The sequence below is a fragment of the Pithys albifrons genome, chromosome 1 (assembly GCF_047495875.1).
Source record: "Pithys albifrons albifrons isolate INPA30051 chromosome 1, PitAlb_v1, whole genome shotgun sequence".
Lineage (NCBI taxonomy): Eukaryota > Metazoa > Chordata > Aves > Passeriformes > Thamnophilidae > Pithys > Pithys albifrons.
Genome location: NC_092458.1, coordinates 57,984,618 through 58,000,697, shown reverse-complemented (window position 1 = coordinate 58,000,697; position 16,080 = coordinate 57,984,618). Strand labels below are relative to the sequence as shown.

Below are 16,080 nucleotides of genomic sequence, written 5' to 3'. Positions count from 1 at the left end.
TCACAGTTGGACAACACTCCCCAGCATTTCTTGCCTTGGTATTTGCTGCATTAGCCAAGGCAAGATGGGCTGTGATGTTTACCCTGGATGCCACAGCCTGCCTCTGGCTCACAGAACACTAGTCCAAGATGCAGAGAAAGAAACAGTCACTGTAGCCTAGAAGGTGGCTTTCACAGCATTGGCCAGATGGCGATGGCAGGCATTGGTCTGCTTTGCCTCATTGACATCAGCATAATTGCAACAGTATACTGAGCTGAAGAACAGCCCAAAAATTCATTTCAGGGAAGACTGAAACAGAGGAGACCTACCTCTGTGTTTCCCTCCTGAGGGTGAAATAAATAGTCCAAGTAAAATTCTGCCATCACATACTTATTTACAAGTTCCACTGCTGTCAGAGGAGCACCATGTGTGAACATGGGAAGAGGATTGGGTGCTCCAGGTGATGCCCTTTTTGTTGAGCATCCTTTTTTTGTGTGTACTTTCTGGGTAGATGAGACCCTGCTCTGTCTCTGACCTATGTGGGCTCAACCTTAGCTATCTGTGGGCTGAAAAAATGCCACCGGCTGCCAAGATGCCTTTGGTACATGTGCAGATGTGAAAGGACACATACCAAGCAAGCTGTTACTGGGTGCAGCTCACGTGGTATGCTTGCCTCTGGTGATAGGCTGGGACATGGTAATCATCTTAACAGCACTTGGCAGTGAATACTGCATCTCACCCACATCCCTCTCTGAATCTCTGTGCCATTAGCTAATTGAACTTTGTAGAAATGCCTCAGAAACACTGGCATTGGCAGGCACATTTTTCAAATTACTAAATACAGATTTGGAAAGGCTACATGTCCCACTTGGGCAGTGGTCATCAGTGGGATCTCCAAGCCTTTCGATGACAGGTGATCGTGAGACCTTCAGACAGTGATGGTGGCCCCTGATCTCACCAGGACCACATTGAAAGATATTGCTGTAATCTGTCCCAGGGACTCTCATGAAAAGGGGTTTGAAATTTAGAAAAAGTTCTGAAATTTAGACACTTGCTCAACCATTCCCAGCCTGAATAATTTACCGTTCTTGTGACCCGGAAGAGCAGGGACTGCTGGGTCATTTGGATTCAGCCATCTACCTCTTCTTTGTCCAGGCCCTCCTCCTTGGTGGGGGAGTCAGGGGCAGCAATACCTGGTTCATTCAGGCTCCTCTGCATCCCAGAAGCTTCTCATCCTTTGACGTCAGCACAAGTCTGTCTCATTCCTGCTACCTGTCTGTTCTTTGCACATCGCTGTGCATGTGTCTCTGTGTCTATTTTAAAGCAGCTGGACTGAAAAAAACAACCAAACCATTGGGACTGTGACGGGCTCCTACGGAGGCCCCCAGCATTCTGATTACAAACCAGCGCTGGAGCTGAGAGGACACTAAAGAGATTAAAGGGCGTCAGCTGCTCTGCTCCCAGCCTGCGCTGCCGACTGCCATTTCCCCTGGCTGAGCGCCCTCTGGGAGTGAACAGAGGGGCCAGAGACGGTCTCTCCGGCAGGCTTCCCAAAAAATGAAAAGCTCCCTGTCCTGTAAAATCTACTCAGAATTAGAGGCTGCCTGTAAACAAGTCACTGCCTGAGCTGTCGGCGGGAAAAGGAGCCTCCTCCATCCATCACTTTTAGCTCCTGGTGCTTTTTCTCTCCAACACAAGGCGACTGAGTCACACACGGTCCATCCACCCAGGTGATATGGCCTGGGGCAGCAGGAATCTCCGGTGGGCACTGTTAGGCTGGCAATTGAAAGCAATAGGTCCTTATGGTAATTTGGGCACCAGGCAACCGCTATGAATAGGAAATGATGGCAGTTACTTTATCTAGTAACAGCATGAAAATGTAAAGCGTCTTTATTGAGCTGCTGGCTTGCTAGTGAGAGCTAAAGGAGATGCTCTCTCGGGTATAACATTTGCAGAGAAGTGGCATGAGATATTGCCATAAACTCTCCTGTTAATAAGCGAGCAGAGGAAGGCAGTGCATACCTAATGCAACTGTGTGAAGGAACAAAATTAAGAAGGTGGAGGCAGCAACCTTTTTCCTTTGGCAGCATATGTACCCCAAAGAGAAATGAAGAATTCCCCTCCTGACCCAGCATCTAGAAACCCCATGTCCTGCTAATATTAGTGCAGGAAGGACAGCTTTGAAAGGAATAAAAGAAAAACACTTCTTGCCACATTAGTGTCCTTCAGTACCAGAAGGAAATATAAGTTTCCGCCAAAGGGAGATTAACAGGAAAACCCAGCTCAGCAGCTGTGCAGTGATGATGCTCTGCAGGTGGCCAGAGGGTGCAGAAATGACTTTTGCTCAGTGACAGATGGAGAAGACATGGACCAAGTATGTGAACAGCAGCAGCATATAGCCCTGTTATACCAGTGACTGTGGTGGGTGTGCGGCATTGCAGAGTAGCTCTGAGGGCAACGACCACACACAGTTGAAGGTGAGCTGCCCAGAAGGAGGAGGAAGGCAGGGTTCAGGAAACACTGGGAAGACGCTCTGAATTGCAAAATTGGTTCCAGTTCAACAAATTCTTTTTTTTCCCATAGTTTCTTAAGATTGTCTGTGGCATTTGTCACTGATATCTTAATCAGCATATTGTTTAACTGCTTCATAGACTGTTTTTGATAGTTCTTGTCCAATGAAAGCTGTCCTTTTGAGAAAACAGAAACTGTTGAGATGCTTAGGATCAGTTTCTGCTTAAAGCATTTGTACAATTCCAGTTCAGCTATTGCATGGAGTCAAAATGGATTTTTGAAACCTTATGTGGCAAAATAATTCACCACAGATAAAGTACTTTGGCAAAGCAAACAACTTCTGACAGCACTCTGCTTTTGAAAAAACAGATGATTTTTTAAAAAGAGAAAAAAAAAGATCTGCTAATGTTCTCATTTCTCATCATTATAGACAGCAAAGAAGATGAGAAAACGGAGTACCTCCATGCATTTTCCAGGGAGATCTTTGGTTCTCTTCCTTGTCCACAGGTATCTCTGGCTCTCTTGTGGCTGCACTGAGTGGTGTCAAATCTGCCCTGTAAGTGAAGTGGAGGTATGGGAATGGAGACCCAAAGGAGGGAACATGTCACACCGCTAACCAGAGCACTATGATGCTATGAGCCAAGCGGGTTTTTTTGCTTCTGCAGTCATTGGTGGTGAGAAGCAGATCAGGCTCGAGAAGAGGGAAGGAGGAGGTAGAGAACATGCACAGTGGAGCTGCAAGAGTGATCTGATCGTGGGCAAGAGAGGTGCTTTGCAAAGGAAACACTATCTGCCTATTGGGTTTGCTGATGGAGGTTTCAGGCAAACTGTGTCTTCAATGGAGAAAGTCTGTGATGGCAGAGGCAGCCCCAGCTCTGTCAAGGAAAGTTTAATGACTTTCTGAAGGCAGAAGCTCATACAGGAAAATAATTCAGACTGGAAATACAATAAAAAATGCTAGTGATGAGCATAAATAATCTTTGGAAGAATTTAGAACTTAGCAAGAAGTGCCACTTGTCTCTTTCACGGGAATCTTCAAAGCCTGGATTTTTTGAAAGGATGGGCTCCAATCAAAGCACAAAGCAGTCAGTATGAAGTGACCTGTGCTTTACAGGGGACAGTCTGGAGGGCTACAACTCTTCTGCCAGTTTTGAAAGTTGCTGCTTCTTCTAAAAGGTTCTAATTCCCTGGGGATGTGCCTTCCAATGCCCCACAATGACATTTGTAGGTGCTTAGGCAATACCAGGAGAATGGACAGCAGATGGTGTCCTCTGCTCATAAGCCAACTCAAAATGCCATTTTCTGTAGTCACTGCTTGGGTGCTGGGCTGGAGGGATCATGGCACTGAACTAGTGAGACTTATATTACCTTTTTGCTTAAAAGACAACAGAGGAAAATGATAACTAACAGTGCACACACCTCTCCTCAAAACCTGCTGTGAGACCGAAGAGAGCACATGAAGCTTTGTACATTGTTTACATCCAAAGGATGCAGAAAACTGTTTGATGCCCCAGTCAGGTCAGAGGAAATGCATCCTCAGTGTGCCCTATTCCCCCCACGACTATAAAAGGAGCTTTGCTGATGCAGTCAAATGCAGACACTCAAGGGAGCAGTGCCTAATGGCATGGATCCTGCTCCTCCAGCCCTTGGCCAGATAGAAAATGAACCTTAGCTAGATGGAGACAGTGACATGTTTAAACAGCCAGATAGCATCCCTAGAAGGCAAGGTTGAAATTGTAAAAGGGGTTCTTCCCTATCCCAAGGTGCCCATGCAGGCTGCCCCTGCTAGAGGGCAGTGGCCGGTTAGATTGGTCTGGCTCCTTTCCCAAAGAAATATAAATAGTGGAGCCAGAGTACATCCCACATCAGCCAGCCTTGCCAGAAATCCTACCAGCAGTCAGAAACATGGATGTGCAAGCAGGCTGGTTAGCTGCCTGGATGGACACTTGTGATACCCCGAGCAGCATCTGCCTCTCCTGTTCTTGGGATAAGGACTAGTGCTGATGTTGTCCAAGGCAGGTTATATTTCCCCTATGGGTGTTGGTAATGGAGGGCAGCCCAGTACCAGATGCATGGGACCTGTCACATGGGTGTCAGCAAAATATACAGATTGGATGAGAAGGAGCTTGAGTTTTCTACGTCTGCGATGTCTGGCTGGGCAGGAAGGGAGAGAGCAGTACATAGGAAGGTCACCCCCACAAGTGTCCAGCTAGAAAGAAAAAAAATCTGACTGAAACCCAAAATTTCACTTTGGGTTGGACTGAGCAGTGCATCTCCCAGGCTATCATCCTGCCAAGTCACACAGTGCCTAGACACCTGAGGTTTCCCACAAGCATTTTCCTTTCACCTTGGCAGCTGGAACTGAAAAACTGGAAAGCTTTTACTGCTGCAGTCTGTTTTTATATCTGGCTGATCCTATTACTGTGCAAACCTGATGCAGCTGCAGCAGCAGTTGAGCTGTTAAAGCATCGTAATTCCATGCGTATTATGGTGATGCCTCTGAAGCTGCTAATTTGGCAAAATCTGGATCCTAATGGAGATTTAGCCTATGGACTTCTGCCACTTCACACTTCTCTGTTACAGAATTAGCCATCTTAGAAATAAAGGCTACAGACAATGGAAATTTGCAACCAGCAGTTCAATGGGATTCACCGGGAGCCCCTTGCACATGATCTTGTTTTTCCTCTCTCTCGCTGCCTCCATACAGCTCAATAATGCCATAAAGGACCCACTCCAAGGTTTGAGGCCAGGTAGGGCAGCAGACCTTGCAACCCCAAGCTTGGATGAGACCACCATGAATTCCAATTAATGGAGTCATGCTGGTTGAGAGCCTCTGTGTGTGAAAGCAGAAGAAAGAACTGAATCTACACATGCATGCCAGATCAAGCTGCTGAGCTTTTGTTTGCAAGTGAAGCTGCATGCACAGCCAGCTGCTGTCTCGGTGAGTGTAGGGTCTCTTGTCAAGCAGGTGCTAAGTCCTGTATTAAAATGCAGGAAGTGGGTCCTGTATGTGGGTTTCTGGACAAAATATAGCCAGTAAAACATTTTCAAAAAGTGCCACCATGAATGTGAACTCATGCACTGAGCAGAACTTACCTTCAGATGCACTACATGCTGATTTTCATCCTTTTTCACAAATAGTGGTGGCAGACAATTGCTCCTGAGAAAGTCACATATGGCAAGGGAGATAGGCACAGATATATGCAGCGATTTGGGCATTGCAAAGGTCCATCACCATCCCTGAAGGTGGTCTTTTCTTTGAAGAAACCCCTTTCTATGTACCAACCCAGAGGCATGGATGTATATTTAGGTTGAAGATGATCCTATGTGCCTGTGGGATTGGGGACACCTCTCCTCCTGAACCATAGAAGGCAATTTGGTCTCAGGAGAGCTGGATTATGGAACTGCCAGAGCTCTGGGGCTAGCTGGACAGCAGGGATGAGAGGTTCCATCTCTGCTATGCATGGATATGGTGGTGCACCCCAAGTCTAGGCTTTCAGTTGAGTAAATCAGTCAAACAGAAATAATCTCCAGGGATTCAGGTGGTAATAACAAGTGTAAATAGCAAGAACCTTTTGCTTATTTAAGGCTATGGTGTCAGAATGCTTGCACTGGTAACCTGCAGATTGAAATTTCCTGATATAAAGTATTTGTGCAGCTACCAACTCTAAATCAGAAAGAAACAAATAATAAATACCTGGATGCTCACAGTTACTTTGGGAATGGAGAAAAAATACATATAAGCAAATTGATTCACTCACTTGTCCTCAAGTCTGTCTGAAAATATTCTCAAAGTGTCACTCAGCATTGCAGAAATTACCTCCTGTTCTCATTTACAACAAAATGTTAAGAACTGAGAGATACGTATTCCTCTCATCCTTAATGTTTTTTGGGGGTTGTGTAATCAGTTGTTCCAGCATTCATAATTTCACAATTTTCACTTATTATCTACTCAAGCTTTTTTTTTTTTTTTCCCCTTCCATGCACAGGCTTTCTGCAGTCTGGTAGAAGCAGGATTGCAGTATTGATTTAGGAAGAGGCAGTTGTGACAATACAGTCCCAGGCTAATTCCTGTGCTGTACAGGGGCTGCTCTGTCCGCAGTAGCAACCTCACCCCCAGCATGGGGCTCATGTTTAAAAAGAAGGAAAAATAATGAAAGAAAAGCACTTTTCTCTGGTCTGCTTTGAAGGGAAAAAGGATTACCAAGGCTAAATAAGCCATCTGAATACTTAGCTAGCAAGCCTAAATAGCACCCTGTTAGGAAGTTCTGGCAGAGAGCTAATTAAATTAACTCTCTTTGATTTATTAACAAGCAGAGCAACATATCACACAGGATTGTCCCATGAAATGAATGTGCTTTCTGATTCCCTCAGCTGCTTCAGTGCAGTCACCTCCCAGAAAACCCAGTTACAGGAACTCAAGTTTAATGAGACTCAGTGGCTTGTGAGGGATCCCTGCCCACCAACAGAGATATGCACTGGTAATAATACATAAAAGCATGTTTATTTTTGTTGCACTTCCCTAATTCCTTTTTAATGCCTACGACTATCTAATGGCTAATTTGTAATTTGCTGCTCACTGATATGCAGATGAATGACAAGCAAAAGCCTTCTGCATGTTTAATTATTTTGTTGATTTAGAAGCCACTTTTCCCTCAGTGCAAGTTTCTCTCTCTGTGTGCTCTCATGCATCACGTATTTCATTATTTTTAGAAGCATGCTCTGTGCCTTTTTATGCTTTCATAGTTCCAGCATCCAGTAATTACCATGTTTTGTGTCCAACAGACCTGATCCACCAGCAAGCATAAATCAGGAAAACATCGCTGACTCTAAATGGAGTTATACCAGGTTACACCAGACCTGAGACCTGACCTCTCCTATTTTTAGCGGTGGGGAAAATGTTATTTGTGTGCTGGGACCCTTGTGAAGTAGCAGAATATAATATTTAGAAAACTTCAGAGTGATGAAAATCTAAATTGAAGACTGTGAATGCACAGACACAAATCTATTTTTGTAGCGAGCTCTAGTTCTGCTTAACTGCTGCAAGGAACTGTAACTCTCTTTGCATATTTGATTTTCCTCCCTCAGTAAAACATCGTCTGCTTAACCTATTTTTGCTACTTTCTAACACTTTCACTGGTGGGCTTTCTCCCTATGCCTTACATGTAGCTTTGGTATCCGAGCACTCCTTTGTTAAATTAAGGCAATTAATAAATGGAGATGTTAAGCAATCAATTTTGCCTGCATATCTCCACAGCCTTACATATGACTGGCTGTAATCACAAGATAAATGCAATGTGCTGATGTATGGTAATATTCAATAATACATTCTCCACTAGGCTCAATTCATCAGGGAGTTTCTGGAGGGGAGGCATTTGTTATTGGCTGTCTCCGGACCTCAAGGATAACATTTCTGTCCTTTCCATTGGCCGCCCCGCTGCTGCAAGCCTCTTCCCGTCTTATTTTGATGATGAATATGAAGGCATGCTAAGCTGTGCCGGAGAGTAGCTCTCGCTGACTGCTCTCCCTCCCCAGGCTCAAGGACTCAGGGGCTCCCTGGCTGTTTCCCCTGCCCACTGCCAGCAGCAGCAGCAGAAGCAGCAGCAGCAACGCCAAAAGTTGTGATGCTTTTCTTCACCCAGTGCTTTGGGGCTGTGTTAGATCTTATTCACCTGCGGTTTCAGCACTACAAGGCAAAGAGGGTTTTCTCAGCTGCCGGGCAACTTGTCTGCGTCGTCAACCCAACACACAGCCTCAAGGTGAGTTAAAAATATATTTTCTCTTCTAGCATCTCCTTGTCTTTCCCACCATCAGCACCTGCGTTTCTCCATAGGGAATGAAATTATACTCTGGCAGCAAGAGGAGAGTGCTGTTAACACATTGCAACCCTGGCAGAGAGGATGTTTGCATTGTCTGAATGCCTGATCCCTTTGGAGTAAAGGAGAAGCAACCCGCTGCTCCTAGCAATTGTGGGAAGTCGCTGTTCCCTCTCCCCAAAGTTTTCTCATCCTTTACATGCACATAATGAGCATGCATGTTGCAAGCATCTAGTGAAAAATTGTTGGAAAAGTTAGTTGGAATAATTAACATCCCTTTTTGGTGGAAGGATGCTGGGTGGTCTCCCAGGCTGACACCCAAGCACAGAGGGATACTATCAGGCAGTGGGGAACAGGAAGAGGGGGGTGGCAGCAGCAGCATCTCCGCTGCTGTTGTTTGCTCTTTCAGGGGAAAAAGGCTGTTTCTGTCTCCTGAGGGGAGTGTGAAGGCATTCCTCCTCTGGTGCTGAAACTGTCCTTAAACTGTTTGCAAGGTGAATCTATTTTTGGGTGGGAGAACACATTTGCTTTAATGTAAAACTATTTATAGTCCCCACAAAACATTTCTCTTATTTGCACAGCTCTGGATTTTTGCTGACAAAGTGTCAACAGCTCCATCTATATGAGAGCCTTCATGTTTGTAGTAGAGAAGGAGCAGCAGAGGGAGAAAGTAATCAAGAGGCTTTAATTACTTTATCACAGTAGTGAATGACCAACTTTAATGAAGTGGCTTCTGTTTTGTGGGAAGTCCTTGTGGACCTGACTTGTGAAGTAGCTCTGCTAGCCTGACACAAGCTCAGAAATCAATTTAATTCAGGACAATTTATATTTAGCTCTGTTAGGGTCGCTGTGAGGTACTCGGAGGGGTTGCAGCAAGCATCTTTCCTCAGCTGTGGGTCCCTGGGAGGTCCATTGAGGGGGTAAATCCCTCTTCAGAGTAGCAGCACCCCCCAAAAAGAGGCATGTGTCCCACAGCTGTATTTTCAGTCTCAGGCTGTGCTCAGGCAGGAAGAGGTCGTTTCTATTTGGGTGGCAGCTCCAGGCGGATTTCCCTGCAAGGCTGTGTTCTGAGCACTGCTGGCTGGGGCAAGCAATCTCAGGGGTGAACTGCTTGGGTGCAGGCTCTCCTCTCCTGGCATCGCTCCTCTACTGACACAAGCTAAGTTAAAATCACACAGCCCTGTCATTATCTGAAAGGATCTGGTTGTCTGAATGGATAAAGAAATAGCTGCATTCCTAAGTGCATAGAGAGATTTTGTAAGTGAATGCTTCTGTGCTCAACCCCTTTTATGTGACTGTCTCCTGCTATTTTCATGTATGATTGTAATTATTTTTAAAAAATGTGAGCAGAAAAAAAGGTTATTGAAGGGCACAACACAATTTTAGTCCCAGTGGAACTGTCTGATGAGGTCTCATAAGCACACAGAAGGGTGACTACTGCTCCACTGGCATCCAAGGCTAGACCTGAGTTTACCATTTCAGGTCCTCCTGTGCTGTAGATTTCCTATTGTAGGAGTTGCAGTATTTTGTCTTTCAGCATACCAGAAAAAGTTGGTAACTGTTCCTCTGTATTAAACTTGTTGGCTATTCCAGTTTACTAAAATCCCCCATGGCCAAGCTCTTCCCTACTCAGACCCAAAGCCCAACAGAGAGATAAATAATCTCAGTACTGCCTTGCATTTGAATCATTTGAATGTAGGCATTGGATGCAAAACTCTCTTGGAAACAAACAGGACACTCTAGGAAAACCTCTGATGTGTCAGTGAAGCCCCAGTAAGAATTGTCTTGACCTGGGTGGAAATTGCTCTCCTGATAAGATTACATTGGGAACCCCATGACACGTGTTTCTCCACAGGAGCCTGTTGAGACACCACAGAGATGGACAAGCTGACAAGAACCCTCTTTGCTCTGAAAAACCCCTCTGTCTCTAAAGTGAAACATGCTTTGAAAACGCTCCCAAGTTACCCAGCTCACATCCAGTCACAGAAATACTTTGGGCTTTAGCTCTGATCTGCTTCCCAGGTGTTCAGTTTGGTTTCCCACAAGCTCTGTAAAGAATGAATACCACTTTGTGGCAGCACTCAGAGGAGACCGGTGGATAAGGACCCCTTTGTGCCCAGCATAACAGTATCAGTTCCTACCCACAGCAGTGGGGGCAACACCAGCTGACTGCAAGTAAGCCAGGCACCTTGTCCAAAAACTGGTGTCAGAGGCAAGACAGATGAATTTGCCTCTTGGGGTGCCCACTTGTCTGTCAGGGATACACAGGGAGGCTGCAGCTCTCAAATGACACCTGAGGGACCATTAAACATGAAAGGGACAAACATATTCCTCTGTGCTGGTTTACAGTATTACAGCTACTTTGATGTTTCATAGTCTATTATTTCTTGCTGGGTCATTTCAAGTATAACATTTTGTTGACAGCCCCCAAATCTATCTTAACAATTGACAAGTGGAGTGAAAAGTGTATTAAGGTTTGCAGTCAATGAATACAAGCCTGCTAGGAAACAAGGGCTAGGAACAATGTCATTTCTCTCCCTTCTCTTCAAGGCTTAAGTGTTTGTACTTACTCCGAAACTGTAAACTCTTTGCAAAGGGATTATTTTATTCTGTTTCTCCACAGCACTGGTGTGAGGGAGCTCCTGGTTGATTGGTGCAAATGATAAATGACAGGTATAATGCTCTGCTGTGATTATGCACGTTGACATCCTTCACTTAGGTCAGGTCTTCAATTAATGCCAATGCACATAACTCCATTAAAGTCAAATTGCAGCAGGACCTCCATTCGCGCCCCTTCCACTCAGGGGAGTGTTCAGGGATGGTAGTGGGATCCAGCCCACTCTGGAGGATCCACGGTTGGTGATATGTGTGTCAGACTTGGCGTCATGTAAAGCACTCAGTGAGCAGCAGAGGGCAGGGTACGCTCCAGGGAAAGGTTGCACTAGCTTCTGCTGTCACAGACTCCTAGCTGGACCAAGGGGGCTCTCTTGTAAAGCTATGCCAGCAAGCTGTCATCATAATCACAGCCCGGACCTCTGACCATCTTAGAACCCATCACTCACCTCTTCCCTTAGGAGAGGTCCAGAGGCTGGTAGAGAAGCACACACTTAGAAAGAAACCCATGTATTTCTTCCCACTGAAAGGCTCATTAACTGGGAAGGCTGATGAGCGTTTCAGTGTTTCTTAAAGGGCAAGATGGTAAAAGTGTCAGCACAGACACTTCTATTGATCTGCTGCTGTTTTCCCTGTGCATGACAGCCTGACACAGGAAAGACAATTTTGCAAACGTCCCCCTCTGTTTTGCTGGTTTGTCAGGGCTATGGAGGGAGTGGTTGTTTCAAAGCCTCTTTGTCCTTGCTGCTTTCTGCTCTTTGTCCTCCCATGAGCTTTCCCAGACATAGCAGCAGCATCTTACAATGCAGTGCTAGACTGGGATCAAAATTCACTTGCCAAGCAGAGGAAACCACTTATTTACCACACTTCTATAGGTCACCTTCATCCTCAATCATATTATATGCATTACCCTTTAACCTGTCTTTCTTCAAGAGTGTGGTCAACCTGCTGCCTCCTCTTGGACAGACACAGTCAGGCGACAGACCTCCCTAGCCAAGTGGCTGCCCCCTCCAAGGCCATGTTAATTGAAGGAGCACTGCTTATGCCCCTGGCTACAATTCCCAGTGTGCAGGGGAACTTTTAGGGTGCTCTGTGTGCATGAAAAAAATGAGTAGGGTTTGCTGATCCTAAAGAGATGAGGCTAAATGAATTCCTGTACACTTCCGTCCCTGTTAATATCAATTCTCCGCAGCACTGCTAAGTGCACACTGGGAAGAAGGTGAAGGCAGAGGGGGCTGTCCTCACTCCTTAGCTGGCATCAGTCTCTGTCCCAAAAACCAACCCCTCATGGCAGGGGACTGCAGTGCAATCACAGCCCGGCCAGGTGCTGATGCTTGGCCAGATGCTGGGTAAAACAGATTTTCATTCAAGGAGTTGCTAGCTGTTTACACACAGCTTTAACTCTTCAGGAAGTATGACTTTAATTCTTTGGGGAGTGTGAAAAATATTTTTGTAAAAAGTAAAAACTTGTGTTTACAACATTCTTGTAAAAACCACTGATCTCCACCTCTGTAGGACTTCAAGGAACTTGCTGCATTACAAAAAGCAACATGTTCAAAGGAGGGCATAAATAGTTCAATCTTATATTCAAAAAGAGTTGTAGCATGGTTTATGGGGCCAAGCTGTCTTTCGGCTAATTTTTAAAGTGACAAGCAAATCTGCTCTGACTTAGGGAAGGGATTTGAATCCTGTTATAACAGTTTGGTTCTGCATGCAGTGACCAGCCAAATAGCATTGTAATCCACTTTATCCCCAGCAGGATTAAAGTGCTATGATGCATTACAACCCCATGAGATCTATTTTTTCGGTGCAAGGGAGGAGAGTGACTATGAAACCTGCTGCTAACAAGCCCCAGATGTCCTCTGCCTCCATCTCAGCTCAGATACCCTCAAATCTCCCATGCAGGGCTGTGATTTGGGGACTAAGTGGCATTTGGCCCCAGTGTCTGGCAGGGTTGTGACAACTGTGACAAGAGGATCTACAAAACCCACTACTGCCTGCAAACCTGGGCTCCTGGCAAGGCATCTGTGTCCCATCCCAGCTGGGGGCCAGGGCTGTGTAAGCACTGGGCACCTCAGACTTTTAAATCCTTTTATAGGGATGTGACTAGCAGCAGGCAGTGCTCTGTCGCCCTTCCTTCAGCCCTGCCTCTGTTTGAAGGGATTTCAGTGGGCAAAACTGGAACCCAAGTTGACCATGAGCATTCCAGGAGCCTCAGTCTGTCTTGCAGAAATGAGCATAATGGTGCTTTGCAGAGGTGAGGCACACCATGCTCTGGCAGCTCTCCTGAGGGTCTCTCCATTTGCTGCTGCTACCTGGTTCCAGGAACTCCTCTCTCCAATAAACCATTAACCTTGAGCCTGCAGATCCATGCACTTGCATGACCCATGGGACTAAGACACAGGGCATCACAGGCTTCACTCCAGCATGCTGCAAAGTAGGACAGCTCTGAACTTCAGTGTGGTCTCACAGAATATCAATTACAGTGTCTGTTTGGGAGACAGAGGGACAGAGCTGCTCTTCAGAAGTTTCTGTGTTAATAGGCTCTGGCTTCCTTGTCACCTTCCACCCTAAATCCACTGTGGAAAATTAATTACCCCTCTTAACTGGTCCTGCTTATTACACCACAGCTCCGGAGATGGGATACGGTGGGTAAGCATTGAGACCTTTCCTATCTGGATTTGATTTTGAGGCTCAATTTGAGGCAGTAACACAAGGCGTAATGGTTCTAAACTGAAGGAGGATCGATTTAGATTAGATATAAAAAAGAAGGTTTTTTATGATAAGGGTGGTACAACACTGGCAGTTTTCCCAGAGAGGTGGTGAGCACCCCATCCCTGGAAACACTCAAGGTCAGGTTGGACAGGTCTCTGAGCAGCCTGATCTAGTCAAAAATGTTGCTGCTCATTGCATGGAGAGTTGAACTAATGACCTTTAAAAAGTGCCTTCCAACTCTAGGATTCTATGCCTCTATAATAAATCCAACCTGGTTGCAGGACATTTGAAGTCAGGTGTTATCAATGGAAGACAGTGCTGTTATTTTAATATTAGAGAAAACCCTCTCCCCTTGTCAGGGTGTTTGACAGCAAGGTGAAGAGTAAGTATCAGACGCTGCCACATATCTCTTTGTAATCCACCCACTCTGATATGGCTCAGTATATCAGGAATTTCTCAGTGTAGCCCTCTGGGTTAGACATAATGGCCCAGATAACTCCCTTAGGAGAAATACTGCCCCCAAGAAATTGCTGTGGCTAACACAGAGGGTGCAGAGGAAGGAAGAGTGTTTTAATGTAAGCCTTGATTACACAAAATCAGTGACAAGATCTCAGTCTGCTTCCCAGCAGATTGGAGTCACCCCTGGAACATTCCCACAAATGTCATTAACTAGCACACATTGCTGGTTGCCTTAGTAGAGAAGCCAAACACTGAATATGCTCCTGAAAGCCTGAAGTGCTAAAAAGTCCTAGTCCAGGTTCCCAGGCACCATGAATTTTGCCACAAAGTCAGAATTTAGAGTCTTTCGTTTAACCATTACAGTTCTCTCCTGGTATCAAAGAACACACAGCACCCTTTGCTGGGGGACAGAGAAACCATTTTTTTTTTCTCAGAAACAATCTGAGGTTCTTAAGCCAAGAGATTGAGTTTAAAGGAAGCACATCATATCCCAAGAGCTCTGGTAAAATGAGGGAAAGGAGCTTGTGTCTGTGCCCTGCCTTCCCAGCGCTTTGGCATTTCCTATGCTGTTTAAAACCCCATAATACTTGTCCTGCCTGGCTCAGAGCTGAGACTTTGGGTCTGTTTGGCACCTGCAAAATCCTTCCATCATGATGGGAAATTGGCATCCCTCAAAAAGGGAAGGGAGTAAAAAAGAGGGGAAAACTGTGAATCCTGCAATCCTTTCACAGAGTGGCAGTGGGGCAGCTTTTCTGGGAAGCGAGTGAGGAAGTGAGGAGCATGGGAGGACACTGCCATGGTCCTCTGGCTCCATGAGGTTGAGGTGGCAAGACCTCCTGTTCCTCTGGCATGGTGGGAGCAATGACCATGGGAGTGATGACCAAGATGGGCTGCCCTTAGCACTTCTTGTGGCATTGCCACTGGCACACATGGCATGACATGGCATGGCACAGCATGATACAGAGCCATGATTCTTCTTGGAGCCACTGGAGGTGGGTACCAGGATGCCCACAAGCCACCAAAAAGGAGACAATTCCTTTGGAGGGCTGAACAAGGTTTAGGCAATACACTTGGCCTACTTTTGCTGTGATTTTTGCAACAGAAGTGAGCAAAGCTGAAACCTTCATGTTCAGCTTTGGAGGGAGCTGGGGAGAGCCTGAAGCTTCCTCTTGGGTCTGGCTGAACATGACAGCAACTCCCCAGCACACCTACGTACGTACATGGTGTATTTGGCAATGAAAAGCTTGGATGTTCAGACACACACCTTATCAAACTGCATCATTTTTCTTTCTTTCCTTAGCGTTCCTCTTTTTGTTAAGTACCTTTTCTTCTGTGTTATTGTTCCTTCTCATGCTGTCCATTCCCTGCTGCACCAAAGTCTCAAAGGAAAAGATTTTTCTTGTCTGTTGTTCAATAACCTAATTTGGGGCTTTTTTTGCTCCTGCTGAAAAGAAAGCATCACTAACTTTGTTGCACCTTTGGGTCTCTTGTTTTCCTGTAAGCTCTTTCAGAAGAAATCACAATCATTCAATCCTCAGTTTGTTTCGTGTCACCAATTTCACCATTGACAGACGAAGTCTTACTTTAAAATGATCATCGGCAAGATGAGGAGAGCTACAAAAGGCAGCGAAACATTGAGGTCGCTACTTGTAGATGTAGCTCCAGCAATGAAGTCAAGTGCTTTACATGCCTTCAAAACCTTATTGCCATCATGCACTGGGCTGGGACTTAAGCAAGCAGGTCCAGCTGAAGGAGAACTTGCTGTCCAACGAGCATAGTGAGCCATGATAATGACCCCACCAGCTGACAAAAGAGAGTATCTTTCCTCTGTTTCAGTGTGGCAAAGCAAATCCACTTTCAGCAGGGATTTAAGCTGGCAGTCTCTTGTGTGCACTGCCAAAGTAGGCACACGTCCTTTCTTCCGTGTGGCAGGAGCAAGCAGCTGGACAAGGGAGTGGCCTCAGCTGTTTTCCAGAACCTCCCACAA

At 45.7% G+C, this 16,080-nt stretch overlaps 1 protein-coding gene across 1 annotated transcript in view; it reads left to right on the top strand.

Moving 5' to 3' along the window:
- Positions 1–7,929: 7,929 nt before the first annotated feature.
- Positions 7,930–16,080, top strand: part of SIAH3 (siah E3 ubiquitin protein ligase family member 3) — a 49,757-nt gene continuing 41,606 nt past the window's right edge. Inside the window, exon 1 of the mRNA XM_071570748.1 lies at positions 7,930–8,249. Coding sequence (XP_071426849.1) covers positions 8,115–8,249 — 135 coding nt within the window. The 5' untranslated portion in view covers positions 7,930–8,114. The remainder of the gene's footprint in view (positions 8,250–16,080) is intronic.